At 28.4% G+C, this 27,285-nt stretch overlaps 1 protein-coding gene and 1 long non-coding RNA gene across 2 annotated transcripts in view; one reads left to right on the top strand and one right to left on the bottom strand.

The window, feature by feature from the left end:
- Positions 1-1,907: 1,907 nt before the first annotated feature.
- Positions 1,908-27,285, top strand: part of LOC132927773 (uncharacterized) — a 37,389-nt gene continuing 12,011 nt past the window's right edge. Inside the window, exon 1 of the long non-coding RNA XR_009661832.1 lies at positions 1,908-2,042. This is a non-coding gene — a long non-coding RNA (uncharacterized LOC132927773). The remainder of the gene's footprint in view (positions 2,043-27,285) is intronic.
- The window catches only part of LOC132927772 (uncharacterized), a 104,079-nt gene continuing 90,963 nt past the window's right edge, over positions 14,170-27,285 (bottom strand). Inside the window, exons 73-75 of the mRNA XM_060992365.1 lie at positions 20,730-20,861; positions 19,371-19,570; positions 14,170-14,485 (exon numbers count right to left, since the gene is read on the bottom strand). Coding sequence (XP_060848348.1) covers positions 14,399-14,485; positions 19,371-19,570; positions 20,730-20,861 — 419 coding nt within the window. The 3' untranslated portion in view covers positions 14,170-14,398. The remainder of the gene's footprint in view (positions 14,486-19,370; positions 19,571-20,729; positions 20,862-27,285) is intronic.

Here is a 27,285-nt window from a genome sequence, read left to right as displayed (position 1 = left end):
CACGCATTGCCGTTGTGGCGGCGGTGCTCGATAGAATCGTTGCACACGGTGGTTGGGCTGCTCTGACGAGAGGCGGAAATATGAAATTCAGCTATATATATATATATATAATATAATATAATATTATATTGTATTGTAAAATATATATATAATATATATAAGGGAGCAGCTATACATAAGCTATATAGTACTATATCGTGTATATATATATATATATCATACATATATTATATGTATATCGGTTGTATATATATATATGTATATTATTTATCTTATACGCGCGCGTTATACAGAGCTGAGTGACAACTGAAAGAGAAGTCGTGCAGCAGGCCATTACGGTCGTCCGACTACGCCACGCGAAAAATGTGCACGAGATGACGTTTCGAAGAGACGCGAGCGACGACGAACATCTCTCGCACTGCTACGCACACACGATATAATATTATATATTATATAATACATAACGTCCATCTCGTCGCGGTTTGTTCGGTTTTTCGCCTGAGAATAATCGTCGTCGTCGTTTATATAAACCGCGAGTAAATCTCATATATTATTATTATTATAATTATTATTATATGGGATAGGCGTAGGTATATAATATAATATTATTGTCGTTATTACGAGCAACGCGCGCGCCGCGTAGACGTAACAGACGCGCATGATATACGCGCGAAAACGCTGTCGCGCGGTCGTCGATTTCAATCGTTTGTAGGTGATGGCACTGTACGCGCTGCACCGCCGCGGTGTGTTGCGAGACAAAAAACTCATTTCCATACAAACGCGTATATGATGATACGCGGCGTGGGCAGCACACGTTTTAACGACGTGTGTGCCAAAACTTTCGTTTTCGGTATATATATATGACACGACGAGGGGGTAACTATAGTGATATATACCATTATAATTTATGATATATGTATATATTATGATATACCGCGTGTGTTCAATTTTAAAGGTAACAGGAATTATTTCGAACGCATGACTTTGAGTTTGATTTGGAATTTTTTTTCACTACGTACAGGACATAATATAAAATATACGTCTATTTTCGATAGATTTTAATTTTTAACTATTTTTATCTGCGCATTCGCAGTAAAATAACGATTTTTTAAGTAGGAACCACTATTTTCGATACTGGATTTGGATTGCATTATTTTTTCTGAGCAACTTTGAACTTTACAGTTTTTTGATATCTTCAAAATTGACATTTTTAAGACAGTCGAAAGTTTTAAATCGGGCAATTCGTATAATTAAAGGTGAGTATTATAATAATAATTTATTTTGATTAAAACTGCAAGGTGTATTTATTATTACATTGAATTTATAAAAAAAAATAATCACTGGAATTTATTGATAAATTATACTTATAAATGCGTGATTATGATAGGCCAAATCCAATGTAAAAACTAGTGGTTCCTATGTATTTAAGACATTTTTATTTTACTGCGCATATACGCCGATAAAAATAGTTAAATATTAGAATTTATCAAAAACAGATGCATTTATGATTTATACGTCCTTCACGGAATAAAAAAACTCCGGATCAAACTCAAAACCACGCGTTCGAAATATTTCCTGTTACCTACCTTTAAAATTGAACACACGGTAAAGTGTATACCGCTATAGATGCGGCGCTCGTATCTGTCGCGCATTTTATAACGAAAAAATACGCGCGATTTTCCCGAAAGACCGAAAGGAAATTACGATTTATTGTGAACCCGTCGTCGTCGTCACTCGTCGGAACCGAACAAACGTAGTCACAATATTATTATTATTATAATATTATTATCATAAAAGTTCTAGCCAACCTCGAGACACCTCGTTATAGCGCACAATGGTTAGAATAATATTATTATTAATGATGTTATACACTGCACGATACTGCAGTGTATACAGTGGCTGCTGATTGTTGTTCACGTGTGATTACTTGTCGAGAACGCGTATACGAGGCGTAAAAAAGTCAAACATTTCAAACGTCTATAATAATAACAGCTCAAAAGTTGCCGAAACATTTTTTAACACCGCAACTATAGAAAATGCTAGTAAGTGTAAATATTTTGGGGAATTTTTTTTTTTAGTTTTTCCCTATTATTGAGAAAAGAAAACGGTGTATATTTTACTTTTTACTTTTCGTCCGTCGACAATGTTATTCAAAAATTCAAAGGCGAACAACGAACTCGAGTTGGTCGGGTAGGTGTATTATATAGAAAAAACGTCTTTTGTGATGCCGTTTTTAGGAGATGGTAAAATTCCGATGTCCATAGGCTCGTTTCAAAAACATTTTGTACACCAGTTAAAAACCGTAAAAAAGAATAATTCTATAATATAGTCCTATGCGTCCAAACCGAAATTATTATAAATAACAGGCACTGCGGTGTACACGGGCCAAATGTCACGGCACATTTACGAGTATGTATTAGCCATTAGGTAGTATATATACCTACTGTTTTCGAGCAATATATTGGAATATATAATAATTACGTAGCGACTGATTACGTATATACCTTGTCATAATAATAATATATAATATTGCATGCCTCGTATTCGTTTCGTAAACAATATTGCAACTTATCGTTTAATTATTACCGCTGGTTCAATAAAATTTATGGAATAGAATGATTCAGTTACTGTATAATATATTTTAACAAATGTATAGAAATTCGAGTGACAATGTAGAAGCGTGCAAGCAGTTGTGTAACAGCACAACTGCATCGGTCTGATTCATTACCGACACTGCCTGTCGGCTCTATTATTTAATTTAATTTTTTTTTTCTGTTAGCCGTTATGCATATATTTTCCGGTTTTCATTATTTTAGTCTCACGCGTACGAAACATAACGAAACAAAGTAATTTACTATATTATATCTATTAAAAACCGTATTAATAATAAGTATTATTTATCAAGTTATAACAATTACAGCTCCGACTTATAGCGAATAATAATATACACTTAACAGAGGAATGTAAGAGTTATAATATTATGTAGAAAAATGTTAGCTGAACGCAGTTGAAAAAATATCACGACGTTATGTTTATTGTTCTTTTTTGGTTAATACCTAGGTCATACGATATCATACACAATGTATCCCAAAAGTACGCCATCACACTGATATAACTGATACTGTCATATTGTGTCGGATCATTACATCGAAAATCGCGGGATTTTTTTCAACAGTTATTTTTAAGAAAACGTGAGTAGGTATATGCCGTCGAATGAGAATTCTATTCTCGTGGATCACTGCTGAATAAACAGCGTTTAAATATAATATTGAAGTGTGACGGCCTCGCAGTGATACTTTATGGACGATTTATGACACTTTTGGGACGCACTGTATGATAATGATTGTGCAAGATTGAAAATATTTAAACAACAATTATTACTAACTTTTCGTCGTAGGTACACTCCCAGATAGCATCAAGAGAGAACGATAGTATTTTTACAATAATTTTTATAATGATGCCTGTAGCATATAATAATATTATACGGCCGTACCTATAATGGTTAGACGTAAATTACAGGTATGTAATGTTTTTATTCGTCTGATAATTAAATCTCATTTAAAATCATTGAATACACTGCGGTGGTGCGTTACAGCGTGATTGAGAAAAAACCATATTAGACGCACTTTCGTCAGTAAACTATATTATTGCTGTTGGTATTATTTTTCAGACTAATTGGGAATATATCAGTTATTGCTGGCCCTCGTTACCGCTTATACTCGTCGTGTTGAAAGCTTTGACGAAAATTAGTTTTGAAATTGTGTGCTATGCCCACCTCCGTTCGTAGGTATTTCTCGGAAAAATATTGTTGTCCACCACCGTATATAGTACTAATAATACCTCATAAACGAACATTTTCCACCGAACTCACGACTGAGACGTCATCAGCGCGCGCACGACACACACGCGACACACGCCTACACGCGCAAAATATCGCCTACGCGCCGATAACGTGTATTTACGATTTATTTAACTTCGTTTCATCGCTGTGCGTGTAAAACGAAATTATTGTTGTTGCTTTTGTTGTTGTTGTTATTGTTTTCACGTCAAACGTCGAGTGCGCGATTCGGAACAGAAAAATAATAAAACGGTATAGGAGAAAAGCGCGTGTCCGAGATCTAACTTCAGTGTTTTACCCATCCCGAAGCTGCCTGACAAACTGGTTTGTACAGTTGTGTTAAATATTTAAATTATTATTATAATAATGTGTGTGGTGTACGCGTTACCGACCGAACGACCGACCGACGTGCACTTGCGCTGCACTGCTCGTTATTTCACTAGCCGTGTCTTTCGACCGTCAAGATCTTCTGTCCATAAATTTTCTCTCGCGCACGTGCACTCTATGTACACACACACAAAATAATATAAAAATATATTATTATAAAAAAATATATTTTTTTTTTTCAAAAAACTTACTACTAAACAACCGGTCGTATCCCCACCGCATACAGCGTAAATGCAAAGTGTTCATATGTAAGCTACCTATATTTTAGAATATGATTGTGTTACACCACTACGGACCTACAACAGCTATATAATGTGTATATATATATATAGCCACCGTTCATCGTACTATGTTTACACGTGCAAACTCACTGACTTGAAAATTCAATAATTTTTATAATTTATACAATAATATTGTTGTAAGTATAGGCAAGCACATATTATTATAATATGTAAAATTAAATATAAATTTCAATATTTGATTATTCAATTCGATTTTAAATAACAGTCACGATTATAATACGCATATATATATATTGTTGAATATTACAAACTTCAAATATTAAGCTGAAAGTTAGTGAACAACATGAGCTTTTGGAAATTCCTCATTCTCTTCAGTTCAATGTTATTGTTAAATATATTCTGACGTTAATATTATGCGATAATTTGACGCAAGATAAACGGGCAAACGAAGTATAACCCGGAAATCGAACAATGTGCAACTGTCTTAGAAAAAAGATCTGAGAAATTAATGGCATTGCAGGGCGGTGATTCTTTGAGCGACTGCAATCGTTTTTACCGAAAATAAATAGTCCGTTTTAGATTTTTGAGCGTAGCTATGAACGTATTGATTTCACAGTGATGTACAAGTTGTTTTTTCTGTCTGTCGTTACCTGTTGGAGCATTAAAAATGCTTCGCTTTTTAACTTTGGAAGGAGTTTCTGGTATAAAATTGGATCTACTTGGTACGATGGATGAAGTTTCCGGTATTTTTAAGTAACGAAGGTCAAACTTAATTAATTTCCAGTACCTATACCTACTTATTTTTATAATCGGAAAAACAAAAAAAAGTAGATCAAGGAAAAACGGCAATTTTTATGCAGATCCAATTTCAATGTTATTTTGTTGTTACTCAAAAATGAAAAACCCATTTGAAATCGGTTTTAATTACAATACAATTAATTTAAAATATATTTCTACTATTTTTGAGCTATTTATTGACGTATAGTAAAATTTATTTTAGTTTTTGTTGATTAAATGATTAAACATTTAATACAAAGCTCATATTAAAAGTTGTTAATTTCTCAATCAAAAATATTTTTTATAAGCGTTTAAAGTTAGAATTTTGACAAAATTCGTAAAGATCACGAAAAATGTAATATATTTGTAGTTATAAATTAGAAATTCAAAAGAATTTTTATTTTTATACCAAAGAATTAAAAATTTAATACAATAAGATTATTTATTAGTTTTTCAACCTATATAATATGAAGAAATGTTTCTACCGGAAAGCCGTATATTCACCCGTAAAATAATAAATCCTATTTAAACAATTATTGATATTTTATTGTATTTCAAAAAAATAATAATAATAATAAATAAATAATAACAATGGAACTTGAAATGTTCACTAAAAATTTATTCTAACCGTTTCCGCTAAGAATTGATTTTTGTATACAATGATATATCATTGAATTAATATTTAACACATCTATAATACTTAGCTAGCTTTTTTAAATTATAAATTTATTTTCATATTTTCCAATTTTCGTAGTTTTATAAAAAATTAAGTTCCTAAATCGTTATGTATAAAAAAAAATCACGTCTGTGTATCTTTAAAATTTATATTTAAAAATAATAATAACTTATAATATAATATGAGAAATTTTTTATTAAATTATTAAGGATATTGACACAGCGGACATTTTTTGATCGGTATTTATAGAAAATATCAAATGTCTAAAATCAGTTCAAAAATAATTAAATTAAATTATATCGTACATAAAAAAATTTTGATTGTTGACAGAAGAAGAAAAACGTATCATTGTAAAATCAATACATTCGCCACTTTATACTCACTCAGAATCTAAAATGTACATGCTACATAATATTATTATAATATAATATATAAATAATCAGGTACATTTTGATTTTAATATTTTGATAACCGGTACCCGTTAAAAAAAAGGTATTTTTATACCTTTTTGTATGTATATGTATTTATACAATTGGATAATATATCATATTGTCTATTTTTTAAAACATAGGCGTGAAAAATATTTCCAAAAATGTAAACCTGTGTTTGATATTTTATCAATGATCTGATAAAATTATATTTTTATTTTTGTCATATACACAACGAAAAAAAATGTATACTAATATTTGTCACCTTAACAAAATTAATAAAATGTATAATATTCACCAGTAAAAATATCTTTAGACGGATAATAATTAAAACACAATATAAATGCCTTGTGTTTTATTTAAACGTCCTGTAATTTCTTCAAATTCTATGGGTAACCTTAAGTTAAATAGGAAGTCATATATTGTATTTACTTATATTTATTTCACTTTTTCTTGAGAAAAACTCAAAACAGTGAAAACAGTTTTTAACATTAGGTACATAATATTATAATATACATTTATTACCCACCTATTTGTGTTTATTGCCTATATAATATTATTGGGATTGTGAGTTAAGTGTATATTTTATTATTAAACTGTTGCTTATTGCCGTGTTATTTTTTATAGTCTATTCCAGCAATGATTTATTACCAGCATATTTCATATGTTGTTTTTACTTAAAAGTCGTAGGTTAATTTTTATCATAATATAAACAAAAATGTTTTAAAAACACCCATTCAAAAATATATACATAACAGTAATAATTATACTTACGTTAATATTTTTGAATTTTATTAAAAAAAATGTCTTATTTTTTTCTATTTAAAATACAAGTTATTGCATATTTTTTTGATATTTACAAGTCCGGGACGGGAGTGTGGATGCCGGTGTATAAACACTAATATAAATCCACATACTTTCGTCGGCCCGTAGTGGCTGGGTTGCGATCATAACCGTAGCCATCAATCATCAGTGTAACACGATACAATTTTGGGGTACCGAACATTTTCATTCCTCTGTCATATACGAACGATTTGACCATCTCTACGTCATTAGTACAAAATATACTACCGACACATATATACACACTCTACGCAGAGAGGAAATTCCAATACATCAAAACTACAAACGAAAAAATATTGTAGTATACAGTTACATATTATAATATTTATTAAATATTTAACATAACTGCAACGAAATAAAATACATTTTTTTCGGAAATAATATACAGTTATGTAACTTCACAACGATGAGCCATTGAATTTAAAAAATTTAATAAATAATGCACTTTTGACACAGCTACGACTTTCAACTCAATACGGTTATCGATTTTTTTCGATGTATAGACTGGGTAGAGTGAAATATATGGCTTTGTTCTGCGTCAAAAAATAAAATTATAAAAGACTAATTTAAGAAATCGTTCGTTTTCAATTTGAGCGATAACTATCGAGCAATTTTTAGTATTTTCAAACAATTATAAGATTATTTTTGTTCGCCGTTGAAAGCTCATTTCATTGAAATCTTAAGACAATTTTATATTACCTTGAAATTTCCCGAGAATAGTCCCTTACCTTTTATTGATACATGTTACATCAAAAAGTAATTTAACTGTAATATTTATTAATAAATAATAATAATACTAACTCATTATATAACTTTGTTGGTCAATTCCAATAATCTTGGGGTTGATGACATAATTATGTCACTGCTACTGCCAGATAAAGCTGGTTTATTATTCTGCGGTAATGAGGGTGACAATTATTACAATTCAGGTTAGTTTAGACGTAGATTAATAATTACGTATAGTTCACTTTAGACATTTGTCTAGAGCTCTGATATTTTCAGACCTCTGGGGCAAACTTGCCATTTAAAATCTAAATTGTACATTTTTATAATATTATTAAATACCTCTAGATTAATAATATTATTAAAACAAATGTATATTTCAAATAATTTGTATTTTGTCATAGGTAATCAATTTGTCGAAGACTCAACTATGTATGTACAAGGTTTGATAAATCATAGTATTTGTCATTTTTTTTTAATTTAAAAAGTTTAATAGAAATTTAATAGAATTTATTTTTCTTTAATTATAAGAAAAAAAAACAAAAACAAAAAAAGACCACACACCATTGTAATGCCAATAAATTCATCGTTCCATTGAATGTTAATATAAAAATATGAATAACTACTTTAATAAAATAAAAATAAAAAAAACAAAACAAAACGACTGCAAACATAGGAAATTATTTCAAGTATCTTAACAGAACAATATGTTCGAAGACGACCTATATCGATAGACTAGGTAAATGTCGAAAGAACTTTTCTGAAGTTTAAAACTTAATTAGTAGATAACCGACAAAACTTTACATTCAATAATAATTTTGAAAACTATATTATTATTGCAATGTAAATATTTAATACTCGCTTATTTAGTAATAAGTTGTACGTCGGGTATTTCTTAATTATCTTTGAAATTGTATAATACTCGTAAACATAAATTATTATTATTCTATCTAGATTAAATGACGATGTTGCAAAGCACAACAGTTTAAAAAAATCATTTCAAATGTTGACATTTTTTTAATTTTCATATTTGTATGGAACTATATATACTTGTTTATTTTGGTTCTTTGTATAATACTTTAAGCAATAAATATCATTAAATTTGTATATATAATATATATATATATATATATATATATATATATATTTAATTACATTTTTTATCAAGAATATATTATTGTAAGAAACTTTTTTATAATTATGGTTTAAATTAACATTTTCCAAACTTAATATATTTAACTTTTTTTTTTGTTTTGTTTATATTTTATAATACTTACATTCAAACATTTTTAAGCTTATTTCTGTATTTATTGAAACATTTAAATTCAGTCTTTATATTATTACTTATGTCTTATGGTGCTGTTTTCAATTTGTGAATATTTAATGACTAATGAATAATATGTGTATATAACACAATAGCACTGATAATAAATTATTAAAAACACTTTATAGTTATAAGCTACAACACAGCTTCTAAGTTTATAATACACGTCGTGTTATAAATTGAAATTGTCTACAGTGCAGTGAATAATAGACTGGACATTTATAAAATGATTTTTTTTTCGACAACTCGACTGCAACTACACTCATAATATTTATATCCAATTCAGTGAGACACACATTTTGCGGAAATGTCAAAAATTTGTTTTTCTCATATTATTATTAAATATATATATATTATATTATTGTCTCGATAAACTGATCGCCATTATGCAATACCATTGTTGTTTAATGTTCTACAGTAAATTATGTATTCGTGCAAGTATAAGTACCTATTAAATTATATGACTGCATTGAGTAATGGTTTTGATTGAAATTATTCTGAAAGTGCAATTAGACGCACAAATCATTTTTACACCGTAAACTCTGTTAAATAATAGTTTTCGGAGTACGGCGGGGTTGTTACGCCGTCGTTCGTTTACAATAACACTGCTGAAGCCACGATGCGCGACCCCGTCGAACGCGAAAATCATTACGAATGTATAGAATATTGATCAACGAAATTTAAACATTTTTTTTCCCCTTTCGAGATCCGAGAAAAGCCACGTCTAGACAAAATTAATGAAATACCGAGTTCAACGAAAAAACGTCTTGTTTATTCAATTGAAATAAATGAAAACAAAAATATTATTTCTATCGAGACGATTTAGAAATGTATAAGGTTTTGTCAAAATTAATAACATTTTCAGTTCTGCGAATAAACTCTCTGTTTATACAACAAAATTATCAAGATAAACACCACTCTAGAAAATGTAATATACTGGGGAAATCAATACAATTTCAAATTCATACGGAAAACATTATTAAATTATTATTTTTTTTATTATTATTTTACAGTTGGAATAATGTACAATGAAAACTTAAATATCGTACGAGACTGTACGCCGGTGTACGAAAATCGTTATTAAATCTATAAATACTAGTTTAAAACAATATTATTAATTTTTTTTTTTTTGGTTTTTTTTTTTTTGATAGACGTAAAGATTATATCGGTTTTAGTACCAATACAGATGATGTGAATTTTTTTTTTTATTTGCAAACTATTTCGTTGTCTCTGTCTTACTAAAGTACATCATAACAAATTTTCGTTCAGCAGAATACATTTTGTGACGTTAGATTTAATATTAGAGTAAATTTACCTATTATCAAATTTATAGGTAAGAATATTATCTAGACAATGACATATGATTTCATTGATATTATCATTTTAAAGTGAGTTATGAACATTTTAAAGTTGTTATATTTTACATAGCTATAACTCACTTTAAAATAATAATATCATTAAAAGCATATGTCATTTTCTAGATAATATTCTTACCTTTAAATTTGATAATAGGTAAATTTACTCTAATATTAAAGCAAACGTCACAAAATGTATTCTGCTGAACGAAAATTTGTTATGATGTACGTTAGTAAGACAGAGACAATACAAGCGGGTATGGCGTCCTCTTAATTCATAAAATTTTCAATTTTTATATCACGGTCTTGAAAATGTAATAAAAAGTTCCTCGTAAGTATTTCTTACATAAATTTAAAAATACCAAAACTATATGGCCCATTTTGTTTTTGTATAATTGTTTGAAGTTTAAATTATGATATTGGTAGATTATCAAGGTTATTGATATCGAATATTAAAACGAAATTTTTTTCTTTATGCATTTTAATTATTTTTCTGTGGTAATTTAAAAAAATGTAATCATTATATAGAGACTTTTTCTTTATTATTGTTGTTAATTATATTTATTATTATTTATATATTGTATAATGCAATTTTATCTATTGACTTATTACTTATATGAGACATAAACATTAATTTAAACGTGTATGTGATATTTTTGGAAAATAAGAACAATCTGCCGAATAGTGAAAATAATAATTATAATAGTAATAATAACATTGAGATGATGTATAATTTTATTAAGTTATCATATTAAAAATTAATGCTGATCCATCACTTGTATCAGACATTTTTCTTTGTCAAATTTGTACACTCATTACAGTGACGATATAGATGTGCTCCAAACTAAATGAACAGCTGATTGAACTCTGCAATATTTTCATTATCGTAGTACTATTAATATCATTATGTTTGATTTTACTGTAATACTGCAGGGATCTACTGCTGCAGCATTAGCATAATATAATTTAATAATTATAAGCTCTTTGAACTAGAATTACATCAATAGCACCGTTATAATATGACTAATTGTTTTTTAGGACGATAAAAAGTACGAAATACTAAATAGTATTTCTATTTTGCAACATTTTAAATAGTCTAAGAACTAAGTAAATAATCACAAAAAAATGTTAATATTCAGAATCATATTGATGTGTCCAATTCAGAAAAATTTCACCATTGATTAAACAAAATCCATAAAATATATTATTATATTTCAATATATTAAACACCTTGTAATTTAAAATCTATCCTGCACACGGCGATAAAACAATGTAATGCCCACAAGTTGAATAAGTATACTCAGCTCACCAATTTATAACTGCCATATTTAAATAATTTTAGTGTTTTGATGGTACAAATTTTATCTAAAATGTATCCAATAAAATCCGTATATTAAAAATTAGGTATCTATGCACTATATTTTATATCAACTTTTGGACTGATTAACTTTTTTTTTCAATTTAGGTTCACTAATGTGTAGCACGTTAACTTTTCTTAAATTTAACCACCGTAGTTAAAGCTTAACTAATGAAAATAATATTTTGAAAGAAAAATTACAGATGTGTGCCTGTTAGTTGTAAATATAATAAAAAAGTCGCTCAATAAATATGCAACTTTTAGTGAATTTCTCTTAACCAAAAAAAGCGTAAACAGACATATGTCAGAAAAAATAAATAAGAATATTTCGCTATCGAAAAACTTTATTACGATAGAAAACATCGAATTTTAACCTACGGTTTGAGTTCTTGGGAGAAGAATTCTTTAGTCCATCATTATTAGATGTTGGTCATGTTTTATTTTTTCTTCAACAGTATTTTTGACATTTATTTTTTTCAAATCAACTCACAAATATTGTGTAAATTTCCGACTTAAAGTCAACCGTTCTTCGTTCTTCGCCACACATGTTACGCGCACATTACATCAATGATAAATTATTTGTAAACATCTTCATAATATAATTACGTCTTATTAATTACTTATATAAATTAAGTACTCAAATATAATATCATTTTAAGTATAATATATGCTCATTATACTCAGTGCTAATATGTTGCATAATGCAGTGGTGCGAAAACTTGTAGTCCGGAAATCGCAGTTGGGAGTTGCCAAAAATTAATTTTAATCAAGAATATTTAAAATCATTTGTGTGCGAGTGAGGTCGCGTGATATTGATCGTAAAATGTTGGAGTTAGTAATATAAAATAGCCAATAGGTTGCCCAAGCACTGTCATAATAATATTATACGAACATATACTTAACTGATAATATGACCCACAGTCACACCGATTTAATGATTTACCCAAAATATATTAAGCAGTGTAATAGGATTATATAGTGTTTAAATCGTTTTTTCTTCGAGATATGTTTTTGTTTTTTTTGAATACAATAAAATTGTTATACTTATTCATAACGCTTTGATACGACGATTAAGGTGAGATTTTAAAGTGCAAAGCAATCGACTCGTATGATATTTAAGTTATAAACGAATTACCGATTTGTATTTTATGAAGCTGGTGTTTGATCACACATGATGAAAATTTGGGATTTTTATACTAAAATTAATATAGTAGCTCCTGAATACAATTCCATTTGAATTATTCTTATATAGTTATAAATGGTATAATTCTCAAATGTTTAAATATTTTAGTGTATTGCCATATGGGTCGTTGGTATCAATGATTTATTAATGGAAATCGGGGAACGTAGGGATGCTTACTATTTAGCCCCCTTAAAAGCCCCAAAAAACGAATACAAAAATAATTGTAGCCTTTTTTCCTTTGTAAATATACACATTCCTAACCTTACTTTAAAAATGTTGTATAAAATATTTATGTATAGTCATTATGTAGCTTATTACTAAAAAAATAGTTTAATTGAAAAATGGACTAATTGCGTGAAATGGAATCACTTATTACTGTTATTTAAAAAAAAAAAAAAAAAAAAAACGGAGAACTTATTTCTGTCGCGTAGTAGGATAAAATAAAATAAAATGCATTACATCATTGTATATAAAATATTATTCTGAGTGAAGGAGGCGGACAGTTCGAACGCTTATCAAATAAAACTGTAAACGTCATGACTTTTCGATATCAATAAATTGCTTTATGAACAACTTATGTGGAATATATTGTATCTCATTTTTAAGTCGTTTAGGTATTTAAACTGAACATTTTATATATTTTATACGAAATACCAAATAATTAGCGGGTAACTACCTTTAACTTAAGTAATAGTTATCAGTTTATAACTAGTGAAAATATTAAATAATACAAAAGTGATGAACAGACCAACGTTGTAGTTTTTAGTAGTATTGAGTAAGTAATAAGATCCTATACAATGTATGAGTATATTATAATATTCAAGTACTATTGATTATTAACAGTTCACTATTTGAATGGGTATACGGAGATTTAGTGTCGTAATATATTATATTTTTTACCGGCCGAGCTATTTTATGTATCATCTATGTAAATATAATATACTACAATATACATCATAGTGTGTAAACATTTAATATAGGGCGTGATTCTGTGGAATAAAGATAATATCAACTCATCAATAATTTAACGATAAAATATATAGCAATCAATAATTTATTAACGAATGAAATGCGAAGCGACAAAAGAAGATACAGTGTAAAATATGCAATAATATAGTGTATAATATAATAATATAATAGGTAGGGTAATAATAATATAATGAAAATAAAATCTTGAAAATATTTAGAGAGCGACGCATTTCATGTGATGTATACATTATAACATAGCAAAATAAATATAGTGTCATACGGCGTTATGTCGGCGGTTAATTAACGTTGTGATCGTCGTAGTAGAATCCGTTGCCGGAATCGTATGATAAAACATTTGGCGGAATAAAATCGTCGTTGAAACCCTGTGAAAAAAAAACAAATACACACATATATTAAAATACTGCGTCAGCCGTATTGGTTCTTTAAAATAAAATTCACCCCATGACCACACAATAAGACTGTGTAGACGGGAAAACGTTAGTACTGCAGCGTATATATTGGAATACGAGATTTAATTAACTATATTATATAAAGTGAAATGATTAGTAATCAAAAAAAAATACTCTTGTCGGACTTTTAGTTATATTGCTATTTTATTCGACATTTGCTCCTTTTATCGTATCCGTTCACAAGTCACAACACAAAATATTACGATAGAAACTACTATCCACGGTGGGCAATAATAGATGCGTCTTGGCATTGGCTGCCCACACTTATTCTAGCAACTAATAATGTTAGTTATTAACTTATTTTTTTTTTAAACCATTTACGTACGTTTTAGTATTATTATTTATAATTAATTTTTAACAAGCTGTAAAACATACTGAAAAGAAATTTTTTTCGGTTTCTTTATTTTAACCAAATTAAGGTGATGTGTTTATTTTAATACAAATGTATTATTAATTTAACTTCCCGTATTAACATATATATTGATGATATTATACATATTATTATATTATGTTGTTTTGTGCGTAGGCAAAAAGTATTTGATAGATTTAAATACATTCTTATAAAATCGAATATTTGTATTCCCAATATTACACATCCAATCGGTTAGAATATATTTACTTGATATTATATAACCATTATTTGTATATTTTAATTATTATCATATATTTTCATTTCAATTATTGTGATTTGTTATAATTAATTTTTGATAGTCCAACTAAATCCTAAATGTGCCATTAAAACGTTTCGTATTATAATCGTGATTTTCGTAACCATTTATAGTTATATCGATAACAGTATTTTGTGAATAATATTGAATTTCCAACTACGATAGTCTATCGTTAAGAGTAATTTGACGCGTGGTGGAAAAAAAATCAAAAATAAGCTGAACATGTCGAAAACCGTAGATGGTATAATATTATATCAGTCAAATAATATGATAATAATTATTATGGAACCAACGCCGTAGAGACGGCGCGGCGCTCCATTCCCGTGGAACGCTACCCACAACCCACTACCCCTCCATATAGAGTCCTTGTTCTCCTCCGTCTCCGTCTAAATGTACATGTCACACGTCGACAGTATTATAATATTCGTGTAACTTAATACTATTATAATATTATCACGGCGTTAAAACAATGACGATAACGATAACACTGTTATTGTGAAGTTCTATATTATAATATGTCGTGTGATGACGATTATATTTTTATGCGCATACGCACTCGCACGCATACATACAAACAAACGCACACTTGTCTATAATACAACATAATAATATAGTTATAATAAATAATTTGTTATGCAACCGGTCGAGCGTGTGTGTGTGTGTGTGCGTGCTGTGATCACACGTCGAAAAAACACTTCCCGGACGAACAAGAGACCTGCACAGCGCAGATATACTAGGTATATAATGATATTGTGAATAGATACACTATAGGTACCACCAGGAAGGTAGGAAATCTGTTACTGTAACATTATATTATTATATTATGGTATTCGCCTTGAAAATAATATATAAAATATAATATCGTAGCAGTCGCAGTATTATTATAGGTAGTTAGGTAGCGAACGTATTATACATATTTTACGAGTCGACCGCCGGTTTGTTCACGTCGTCGCTATAATAATAATAATATAATACAGTGTAGCCCGTTCAAGCGTATATACGTTCATGATTTCGAAAAGTTTTTATTTTTGTTATTTTAAATATTATTTTTACATAGCCCGATGTCTTCCAAAATAAAATTATTGAAAAAAATGTTACATATATATATATATATAAATATATAACATTTTTTTCGATAATTCGACAGAGCACATTTTTTATTTCATTTTCCAGAGCAGAAAATCTATTTGAGAACGGCGATACAAAAATTGTAATGAATTTCAAACAAGTAGTTAATTATAAAAATTCAAAGTTTAGACGAATAGAGTAGCACACTAACATATTGCGGAGTTCTACAGTTTAAATATTAATATAAAGTATAACTCATTAAGTGCTTCGTGTTTATTTTTTTGACTTGTATATGTATTGAAATACTTAGAAAAATATTCTACTTCAGGTTATGCAATTAAAAATATATACTGTCATTCATTTAAAAATTTAAAAAGTAATAACCATGAAAAAAAATTCAAAAATGTCTTGAAAATGTATCAAAATATTATGTAAAAAGTATAATAAAAAAAAATTAAAACTTCGGAATAGTTAGTACCTATATAGTATTTTAGAAATATCAATTGTATAAACATATCACTATATCAGTATATCACACTCGTTTGGCCCATAAACGGTGGCGACGGTGGCTGCACATGTTTCAGTTTCTATGCGGAGGGCAATTATTATTATACGTCGAAGCAATATATATTGTTATTTTTTTTATTCATACACAGAATATTTTTCAGAAAATTTCAATTTAGTACAATTATAATTTAATTTTGATTATCCATCAAGACCGATTCCACTATAGCAGTGCCTTGTAGAGATTGGATATGTACAGAATAATTGATTTTTGATAAGTTAAATTTTTCTTTTAAACTTTAAATAATTACAATTAATAAACTGCTAGTTCAAAATTTGATTTATATAAATCCTAATCTCTGATAAGTATTCTGCTTCTAGAAAAAGAACATTCGTGGTAGATTTGTCAAGCCATTATTTAATGTTGTTTATAGGTTATTAAACTTCAGAGCCTTAGTTATCATATTCAATATTGTAAATATTTTAATACTATAATAACACACATGATATTTTTATGGAATTTAGTTTAATGCAACTGAAATTGTTATAATTGTATTAGGAATACTTAATTTTAAACTATTAATAAGTGTAACAGTGTAAATATGGTTTTTAAATTTTTAATAAAACTAATATAACTAAACATACGTTTTATAGTATATTATAATAAATACACTATAACAATATATTAATACTATACAGGAAGAGTTCATCAAACATACTCTCCTCTTTTAAAGTATCCGTTAATAAATAATTATGCATTTGTTTAAATTCTGATTTTTGGTATTTCTAAATATTTCATATTTTTTGTGTCATTCAAAAACTGCCCTATAGAGTCTTATTTTTTTTTTTAAATAAGAAGCATTATTTTTATAAGAATATTTTTTTTAAAATACCTACTACTAGGTAGTTATAATAATAACTATAATAATAGTTATAGATAAAATATAAATTAGATCTAGACGATCTAGTATTTCAGGTCACATGTTTTTTATGCCAAATTTAATTCTCCAATTTAATCTATATATAAAAATGAATTTTGGTTATTTTTATCTCTCACATAAAACTCATCTTTGGTAAATCACCTTGTATAGTACCTATATAATACCTATAAGCAATTATTATTATTTTTTTTAATTAGATATTTTCTCATAGATCCATTCTAGGAAACAAAATAGTAAGTAATTTAATTTTTGGATTTACGATTCGTTTGCTGACAGCAGGGGTGTTTGAAAACCCACGCTGTATCAGATTATCGGGGGGGCTTACGCAATCCGTCAATTTTCCACGAACGGACTTCTCTAACAACGACATGACGTTTGTTATCGCTAATAATGATTAATGTCGTTTTACGTTATTGTGTAATATCATTAATATATAGTTTATATTATATATGTACAATATACTGAAATATAATGTACAATAAATAGAACATAATATGGCGTAATTTAATTGAAAAGTTAGTCCGTTATAAGAGTGTATTGTATACATTCCTATTGTAAAATAATGACTATAAATTATAATGCGAGTAAATCCAATATTCTACCTATTTCGTTTTAGATTCTGAGTGGTGGTGTATTGAATCAAATGTGTTTTTATTCAATTTATATTTTTACGTATGTCATCGCCTTTTGGCTTTTGGATCAGTAAAATTTTAATCAACTTTCAGAGTGAACTTTTAAAGTTGATTTGATTTAATTTGTACTCTGGGAAAAATGCACAGTACTTTTTCAAAGAATCGGAAAAAATAAAATCATGGAAAACCCAGAATATTTACGCGATACCAGTTTTGTGAAAATCAATTTTGGTTTTTTTTTTTATTTTTTTTTTTTGTGAAACGAAATCACATAAAATCAATAAAATATGTAAATTAAATTGTAGTAAAAAATTGCACAAGGAATGTAATTTTAAGGCTTAGAAATACGACCCAAGATCTCACACGAGTTGTTCTAACAATTTTAAAACATCGAAATTACATAAATGCGGTTCAGTACATTTCAATATAAATTATAAATATATAATATGTATAGGTATCACGATTCACGAGCCAGTGACCAAACTTTTACGCCCCAAACATTTTTCTATGCCGGGAAATGGGTATATAGTCGTACACTAGAACTAAAATACGTTTGGGAACTTCTGCAGTGGTATAATCATAAAATATCACAATGGGTACTTGTCGTTATTGTTTTCAACCACCGGTTCGGGCACACGCGCGCGCACCGCGACCGTATATGAACGCGTTCCAGAACGAAGACGGAATATTGTTATCGTTTACTCATATATTTATATATTGTATACCTACTTACAATGCATTTGTTATAATAATATGTTGTAACCGTTCTGCAGAAATCAAGGATTTGTTCGGTTCATTACAATATTACAATGCCTATGATATTATTATAATTTATTATTGTATTATACCTATAATACAACAATATTATTATTATTGTACATAATATATAGTAATAATAAATATGATACACGGGAACTGTTGCACTATATATATAGGCATAGTGCGTTTGTTAGTAAGTGTTTACAGTGTTTTATTTATTGCTTACGTATTCGATGTTAGCGGCCGTAGGGTACGAACAAGGATAACAGTCCATGTGGCTAATTCCATTATCGTCCGAGTTGCATTCGCACGTCTGACATTTCGGCGCCGGCGCTGTCTTGGCAATCCTTTTAGCGAAAACTTGCAAAAATTTTTTCACTAAATTCAAGTTGTCGGTTTCCATTTTTTTCGACGTGAACAACGAACCTGCGTATGATCATAATATTATCATTAAGAATACTAATTACTGAAACATTATGTCATTATCAATTTGCTAAACCCAATCGAAATCGATGCGAATACATACAATAAGTATGTGGTATGATAGGAATATTATAAATTATACAGAGTTTATCATTAAGACTACTACAAACCCCTATTTCTCATTTAATAACGATTTTATTCGAATTCTGAGTTTTGAGATTTTTAAATACTTATATTTAAAGATTATATTTTCAAGTTCTTAAGGCTTTTTTAACATTTTCATGAAAATTATTTGCTAAATGGTGGAAAATGGGAGCACTTATTTGAAAAACATAAATTTGTATTTTTACAGGACACTTCTTAAGTAGTACAAAAAAATTTCAAGAATTTTTAAATTTTGTTATTTTGGTGTGTTTGAAAATTAAAAAAAAAAAATCAGATAATGAATGACTATATTGTTGAAGAAAAAAGGAAGTAAGCAATGAACGAATCACTCTGTATATACTATGTTTTACACAACGTTTGTGCACCGTGTCAATATAATATATTTTTAAAGTATGATATTTTTTTTTGATTATTATCACTGTATCTTAGTTAAAATTATTATTATATTTGATAGAAGTTAACGGTTTATACAGCTTATACTTAAACTCAATAATAATAAAATAAATAAGTATGGCGTGTCTTCGTGCAGCTCTCTGTGACACGTAAATAGTTAATTTATCGATTGCTGATTTATGGAAATATTTTAAAAGTCGAATGGCTAATTTCCATTAAGTATTCAAACAGTTGGGTAAGTCTTAAAGTCTAAGCGGGAGGAGGGTAGAGCGACTCGTATATCATATATATATATTCAGTAGGCGATCGTCTGTACAGAATATGTATATATGACGAGGACAAACATAGTGGGACTGAACGCTGTATATTTTAAAGACATCGATCGCATATATGAATATATGACGTATAACATGTACATATAGTGTACCCCGCCGAGGATTTACTTATTTAAAGTGTTGTAGTGTAACAATAGATGACACGCCGCAGCTCGTACCATTATTGTCAGCGCGACAATTTTAAAACGGTAAATTCTTTGCGGGACGTACATATATATTTTTATAAAATGTTTGCGCGCATAACACTATCGGTAGTTCAATCGACAAACCGTTCGACTCCAAAACGATCGGCGTGCAGTATCCCAGCATGTTCTTCGTCAACTTCACCTGCTTTCTGAGACCCACGTCCCCTTTTAGCGCCTTGAAATCGTTTCTCGTGTATGCCGTCTCGGCGTCGACACCTAAAACACAAATGGCCAAAAGCAGTTAATACTATAATGTTATTGTATAATATGTTATTATGAATTATAATAAAATGTATTTTATAATTTTGTTTAAAACATGTTTATATGATACATTCAAATGTATCAATATTTCGTGTACACCTATCTCGCACATAATTCATAATATTATTATTAAATCCACACGAACACCCCACTACTTAAACCTTATTTCATTATATTCGGTATAGGAACTCTACACGTTAGTCTATTTTTTAGAGTATTGAATATTAAAGTATGTATATCCGTGTTCTAGGGCTGTAAAATTTCTAATTTAACAATTATTTTTATGTGGCAACACTGTTTTATTATTCAAGGGGCGATTCACTTATTTAAATGATAAGTTATACATAATCATAATTTGTATAGTTATTTTCATTTTAAATCTTTTTATGTTGTTTGTTCAAATGAGAACATATAGTTTTTAAAGAAAAATCTGAATAAGGTAATTTTTCTGAAAACTTTGACGTACTGTAATCGAAATTTGAACGAAAACTTCCGGAGATATTTTACTTTAAATACTAAGGAATAAGGATAATAATATAGTCTATTATACTAAATACTTTGTAAATGGATACGAGCTCGATAATTATAATTCGGTATGCAATATAAAATATTCGTTAATAATTACTACTTTAATAAGTAGTAATAGTACTAAATGTTTATGGATTAATATTGCACCTGACAATTTTCAAAGCAAAGGAAATATGTATAATAGACTATATTATCCTTATTCCTAAGTATTTAAAGTAGAATATCTCCGGAAGTTTTCGTTCAAATTTCGATTACAATACGTCAACATTTTCAGAAAAATTACCTGATTCACATTTTTCTCTAAAATATATATGTTCTCATTTGAAAAACCAAAGTTGGTATCGCTACAGGATTCTTGTTGTGAAAAATCTAAGTACTCGTAAATATCGTCTTTAATTACGTTTAAAAATTCCAAAAACCAGAATTTGAATATATGCATCATTTAAGCATAAAAATGGGGTAAGCGTACTTAAATACATCACCTTGTGTGTGTGTGTGTGTGTGTGTGTGTGTGTGTGTATATCTGCTGTCTTTTCCTATTATACTACCACAAATTGTTGATTAATATTATTATTTACATTGCGTATTTTACTTGCCCATTTTATTTGAAAAATAAATAAATTGAATAATTATACAACGCTTGAAGCCACTAAAAGTCAAAATTTTGTTTTACTCAATAAACAAAATAAATTGGATGAACCCTTGTTTCGGCACTGGGATCGTTTTAATAATAATTAAGTTTAGTACCATATTATTATTATATTATTGTATATATATATATATATTATGCTATATTTTATTAATTATTATAATATTATACGATTATCTATGTGTCTCTCGTACACTGTCACTGTGTTTCAGTCGATGAATGTGTTATTAGGTTAATGGGCGTGTGTATTTTTTTCATACATATTTTATTATATGTATATATATATATATAATACACAAGTATATTTTATTCCGTATACCGTACAGGTACACTTTCGTAGGGCACCGTGTGATATAATGAGCGTTATACCGACGAAACCGCACGAGCGCCGTCGCCTAAATAAAATAATTTTTTTTTTCTTCGACCCGTTGTCTGAAAATGCGCACCTACTACCTAGGTATATAATAATGATATCGCGCTGCACAAAGACAACGCGCCCGATTATTATTTAACAGATATAATACGTATATACCTACGTGACGTTACACCATCATGCCCGACTATAATACACCTCTTGGTTAATATTATTTATTCGCAATATAACCTATACCTACCTACCTACCTTTCGTACTGCAGTGATACTAAATGCAGCACATTCACTACGATATAATAATATTATAATATTATACCATGATATCCGTCTATGCTGCGCGCGCTCGCGCAAGGTCTTTGCACTCTTGAAAACGGCTTGTATTACTCAACTGTTCCCATAGACCATGCAAGTACAACACATAATATTGTATTATATATACATTTATTAATTTATTTCGTTTATCATTTTTACCGGCGTTTTGGTTTCTGCTAAGACAGACACGGTAACACGTATCGCTCAGGGCCAGTGGTCCGCGAAGTGGTTGGAGATATTATAATATGTGGATATTATATTATAAGCATCAAGTGCTGCAGTCAGTGCAGGGGAATACCTGTTAAAATGCCGTAAGCACTCTATAACCGCGCAGCAGGTCTCGTATTAATTCTTTCCGCGAAAACCATATAATCTACGTAGTCAGGTGCTATATAAAAATTTAAATCTATAATTTTCCAGAAATAAACGTAGCGCAGTTTTGGAAAACAAAAAAGCGATGGAAAAAAGATCGGATTACAAAAATTTAATCGAAACAATTTTTTCATTCGTTCTCCTCGATAATTCGGAAAAAGCGACTTAATTCATTTTTCCGGAACGCCTACGACTGCAGTATAGGTACCGTGCGTATGACTACGTATTATCATTACAATACACGACACGTAAACGCACCTACGTTTCGCAATTTGCCGTACACGCACTGCAGACGATCCGCACGTATTTGCGCAAAAACTAGACGCGGTTGTTTGCAGTACGAACGGGCACACAGAATTTATATATTATTATTATTATTATTGTTGTTGTCACCGCGATCGTATACCCGAGATAATAATATACGGGATTTCGCGGTTAGCGGGCGCGATTTACCGACGACGCATAATATTGTATCATGTGCTGTGCCGTTATGATATTACTTGCGATTTTCCAGTATCGGTTCTGCAATAGGAGGTACTACGTATATATATACCACTTGTCGATTATATTATTATTATTATGGGTATAAGGAACGCACGTCTCCGACCTTTGAGCTCGCTGTAGACGGCGATCGAGCCGATCGGAAATCGGCATTAATCGCTATACGCGCGTTAATATTACAATAATATAATGCGTTAACACAGTATTACAGTAATACGTATATCGTTAATTTTACTACTATACCACCCCAGTACCCCACAACTAGTGTTTGAAAAGATTGCGCGTGTATTACGTTCACGTTGATACATTGCGAATGACACGAGAACGTCATGATAGTCACTCGCTATTCTATTACATCAAATAGAGAACGCGAACGCGAACGAAATGAATATTTTAAAAGAACCTTTTTAGGTCGTTTAGTTGAATTTTTTTTTTTTAATATCATTACCAAGTTATATTGTATCGACATTTTATTTATACACGATAGAATCGAAAAATCCATTTTGTTATACAACATTCAAGATTTTTTTTAAAAATGTTTATGCAATCTTCAAAAGGGGGAAAGTAAGCAACCATTTTATTGTACAGTTGTAGGCGTCGAGTGAGCCTCGTCGTTGAGAGTAAGTCACTGTAATGTATGTGCTAAATTTAAATTCAACGATAAATCATTGCATAAGAAAAACGATTCTAAGCGAAAACAGTCTGTCAACCTACCTATATTATTATTAAGTATGTTTTACGATGTATTTATATTGTATTTTCTTTTACTTTTAGTAATACAGTAGTCACTAGACACTAGTCAATAGGTTGAATTAATTCTTTCCAAAAACATCGCATTTGGAAACATCGTTGTGTGTTTAAAATATATATAACTATATAAACGTTGAAAGCAAGTACTCAAAAATAATATTTCTAAATTCAACAAATAACTACAATAATTGTTATAATTCGTTTAAATACTTAATTTATTATAAATTAAAAAGGTTTAAACATTTTTAAGATTTTGTTAGTTCGGTATTAACTACTTATGAGAAACCTTTTATTAAATTGTTGGCTATGAAATAATTGGAAAATGTTAGTGAGTTTAACAAAGTTTTTTCAAAATTTGATTTTGATAAAATGTAAATATATAAAAATTATAATTCATAAGTTTACCTATTAATATTAAATATTAAATAGCTATAAACTTATGAGAAACATTGTGTTAATTTTGTTCCAGCAAACATTTTTTATCGACATTTATAGAAAAAAATTTTAAAATGTCTAAAAATAGCTTAAAAAAGTAAAATACACCTTTGGCATCTCTTGTATAGAAATTGCTTATACTTAAATATTTGGTTAAAATTTCAAATATCTAAGTTATTTTTTTTTTTAGTTTCATCAAAAATACAAAATCGATTTTGTCGAATACTGGTTTTGCATAAAAATTCATGTTTTTCTCAATTATTTTAAATTTGTTTTTCCTATTATATTGAATATTTTCAATATAGTATTATATAACTAGTAATTTTTACTTTTGATCCCTTCTTTTTTCCCTTAAGTGCCAATTAGATATAATTTGCTACCGGAAATCATCTTTAAAACTGAAAATTGTAACATTTTCATAATAAAAGGTAATGGCTGACATAAAAAAAAAACATCATTATAAAATCAATATATTCATTCTATTTCTTAGAATCTAAAATGCGTAATATGATTTATATGATACTTTTGGGAACTTAAAATTTAAAATTTCCATTAGGTACTTTTTTAAATAATCAAGAAACAATGAAGGAAAACGGAAATATTCACACAAAAGCAGATTAGGTTTTTGTTTTTATGTAATTAGAAAAATCATATATTTTTGAATATACCTATTCATTATTTACCAAATGATCATATTTCCATTATCTGTACATGGTATAATTTTTAAAATATTTCGATTCTTTTTGAACTATTTGTAGACATTTGATATTTTTAATTTAATTTAACTTTTTATTATAATATAAATATCGATTTTATGACTGAAAATCATAAAATTATTAATTCATTGAATTTAAATTTGACACATACATTACTGCGGCTTACTCAGTTATGAGGTATATTCAAATACCTACTGTCAAATAGAGTACTGGCCAATTTTTTAGTTTAATATTTATTTTATTATGAACATACAAATTTAAAAAAAACTTAAAACGTTCATATTTTGGTGTGTATGGAGTGGACATTTTTACTTGTTTCATAGTTTTTATATTTTTTTCATATAAACACATTTTTTAACTCAGAGAGTTTAAGGTTTTTTTTTAAAGTGAAGAAAGTTTACAGTTTTCTACTAAAAATTAAAATCCCCTCTCCTAAGGCAAATTCCTAATTACGTCACCGTGTAGCACAATTAACGTACTAATTTTTTGTATCATTGTTTCTTGATATTAAATTTCGTTTTGTTTTTTAATGATGTCCATAATAAAAATACCGTCTTTGTTTATATTTTTTCATTCAAATTATTCAATGTACATTGAGTATTGTAAAGTTATAAATGTTTTATAAGTTTCTAGGCCAATATTTACGCTCATTACACCGGTGATTATGATATGTACGAGACAATATCGTACAATTTTTTTTTAACGAACATCAATTCTAGGTTTTTCAAAATTTTTACATTCAGTAGTATAATAATAGATATTCAGATTTTTTTTCTATTCAAGTTTATTTTTGCTCGACCTGGTTTTTAATTAAACTAAAATACAGATAGTAGTTCACTATAATTGAAAAAAAATTGTTTATAGTTGGATTATAAAGCGTGTATTATAACGACACATCCAAATTACTTCTGAAACAATGGATTAGGTAACTAAAAGATCCATTACATAGATGTATTTGTTTTTAAAGTAAATTTATTTAACCTGCTTCTATTCACATAATATAAACATAAAAACATTCCAACCACGTTAATACCTTTCAAATAATTAGTATTTAATTTTAGTACATCACACTGTGTTATTTTCAGGGTGATAAAAATTTCACCTTACATCAGTTGTTTTCAAACCAATATTTAAAATAGAACGACAGATCAAATATAAAATATTGAATTCGTTTAAATAATTATTAAAAAAAAAAAAGTAAAAAACATTGTAGTCCTAGAATTTTCACGTACCGATGCAAATTTAATATTTCGTAGGATGTCAAAAAAAATGTATCACAAATAATATGGCAAAGAAGTAAATAAAGACACAGAGATACAATCCAATCATTGGAAAATACATTTTTTATGTGTTTTGGGTTTGGTTAGTAATATTAGGTAGATGAGAATTCATAAAAGTATCAAATATTTCAATATATATTTTTGAGGTTTTTAAAAAAAGCTACGAAGTGGAAAAATTACATTATTGATATATTTATGGCACGAGAATCAACATAATATCTGTTAATTTTTTAATCTATTTAATGTATATATTATGATGAATATATGTATTAAGACCTCTAGGCCAATATTTTTACTCGAAACTCTATGTGAATGCATGAATTGACCCCAATATACAATTATTTGCGTTATTATTATTATTTAAACTAATTTATTTCATTTTTCCCTTTAAAAATATAGAAGTAATAGTCAGTTTATCTACATTGTTCGGTTAAATTTAGTATGAAATCAATGAGATATACTA

The sequence above is a fragment of the Rhopalosiphum padi genome, chromosome 3 (genome assembly GCF_020882245.1).
Source record: "Rhopalosiphum padi isolate XX-2018 chromosome 3, ASM2088224v1, whole genome shotgun sequence".
NCBI lineage: Eukaryota > Metazoa > Arthropoda > Insecta > Hemiptera > Aphididae > Rhopalosiphum > Rhopalosiphum padi.
The sequence above is the reverse complement of the archived record's forward strand: the minus strand, read 5'-3'. Positions and strand labels throughout refer to the sequence as shown.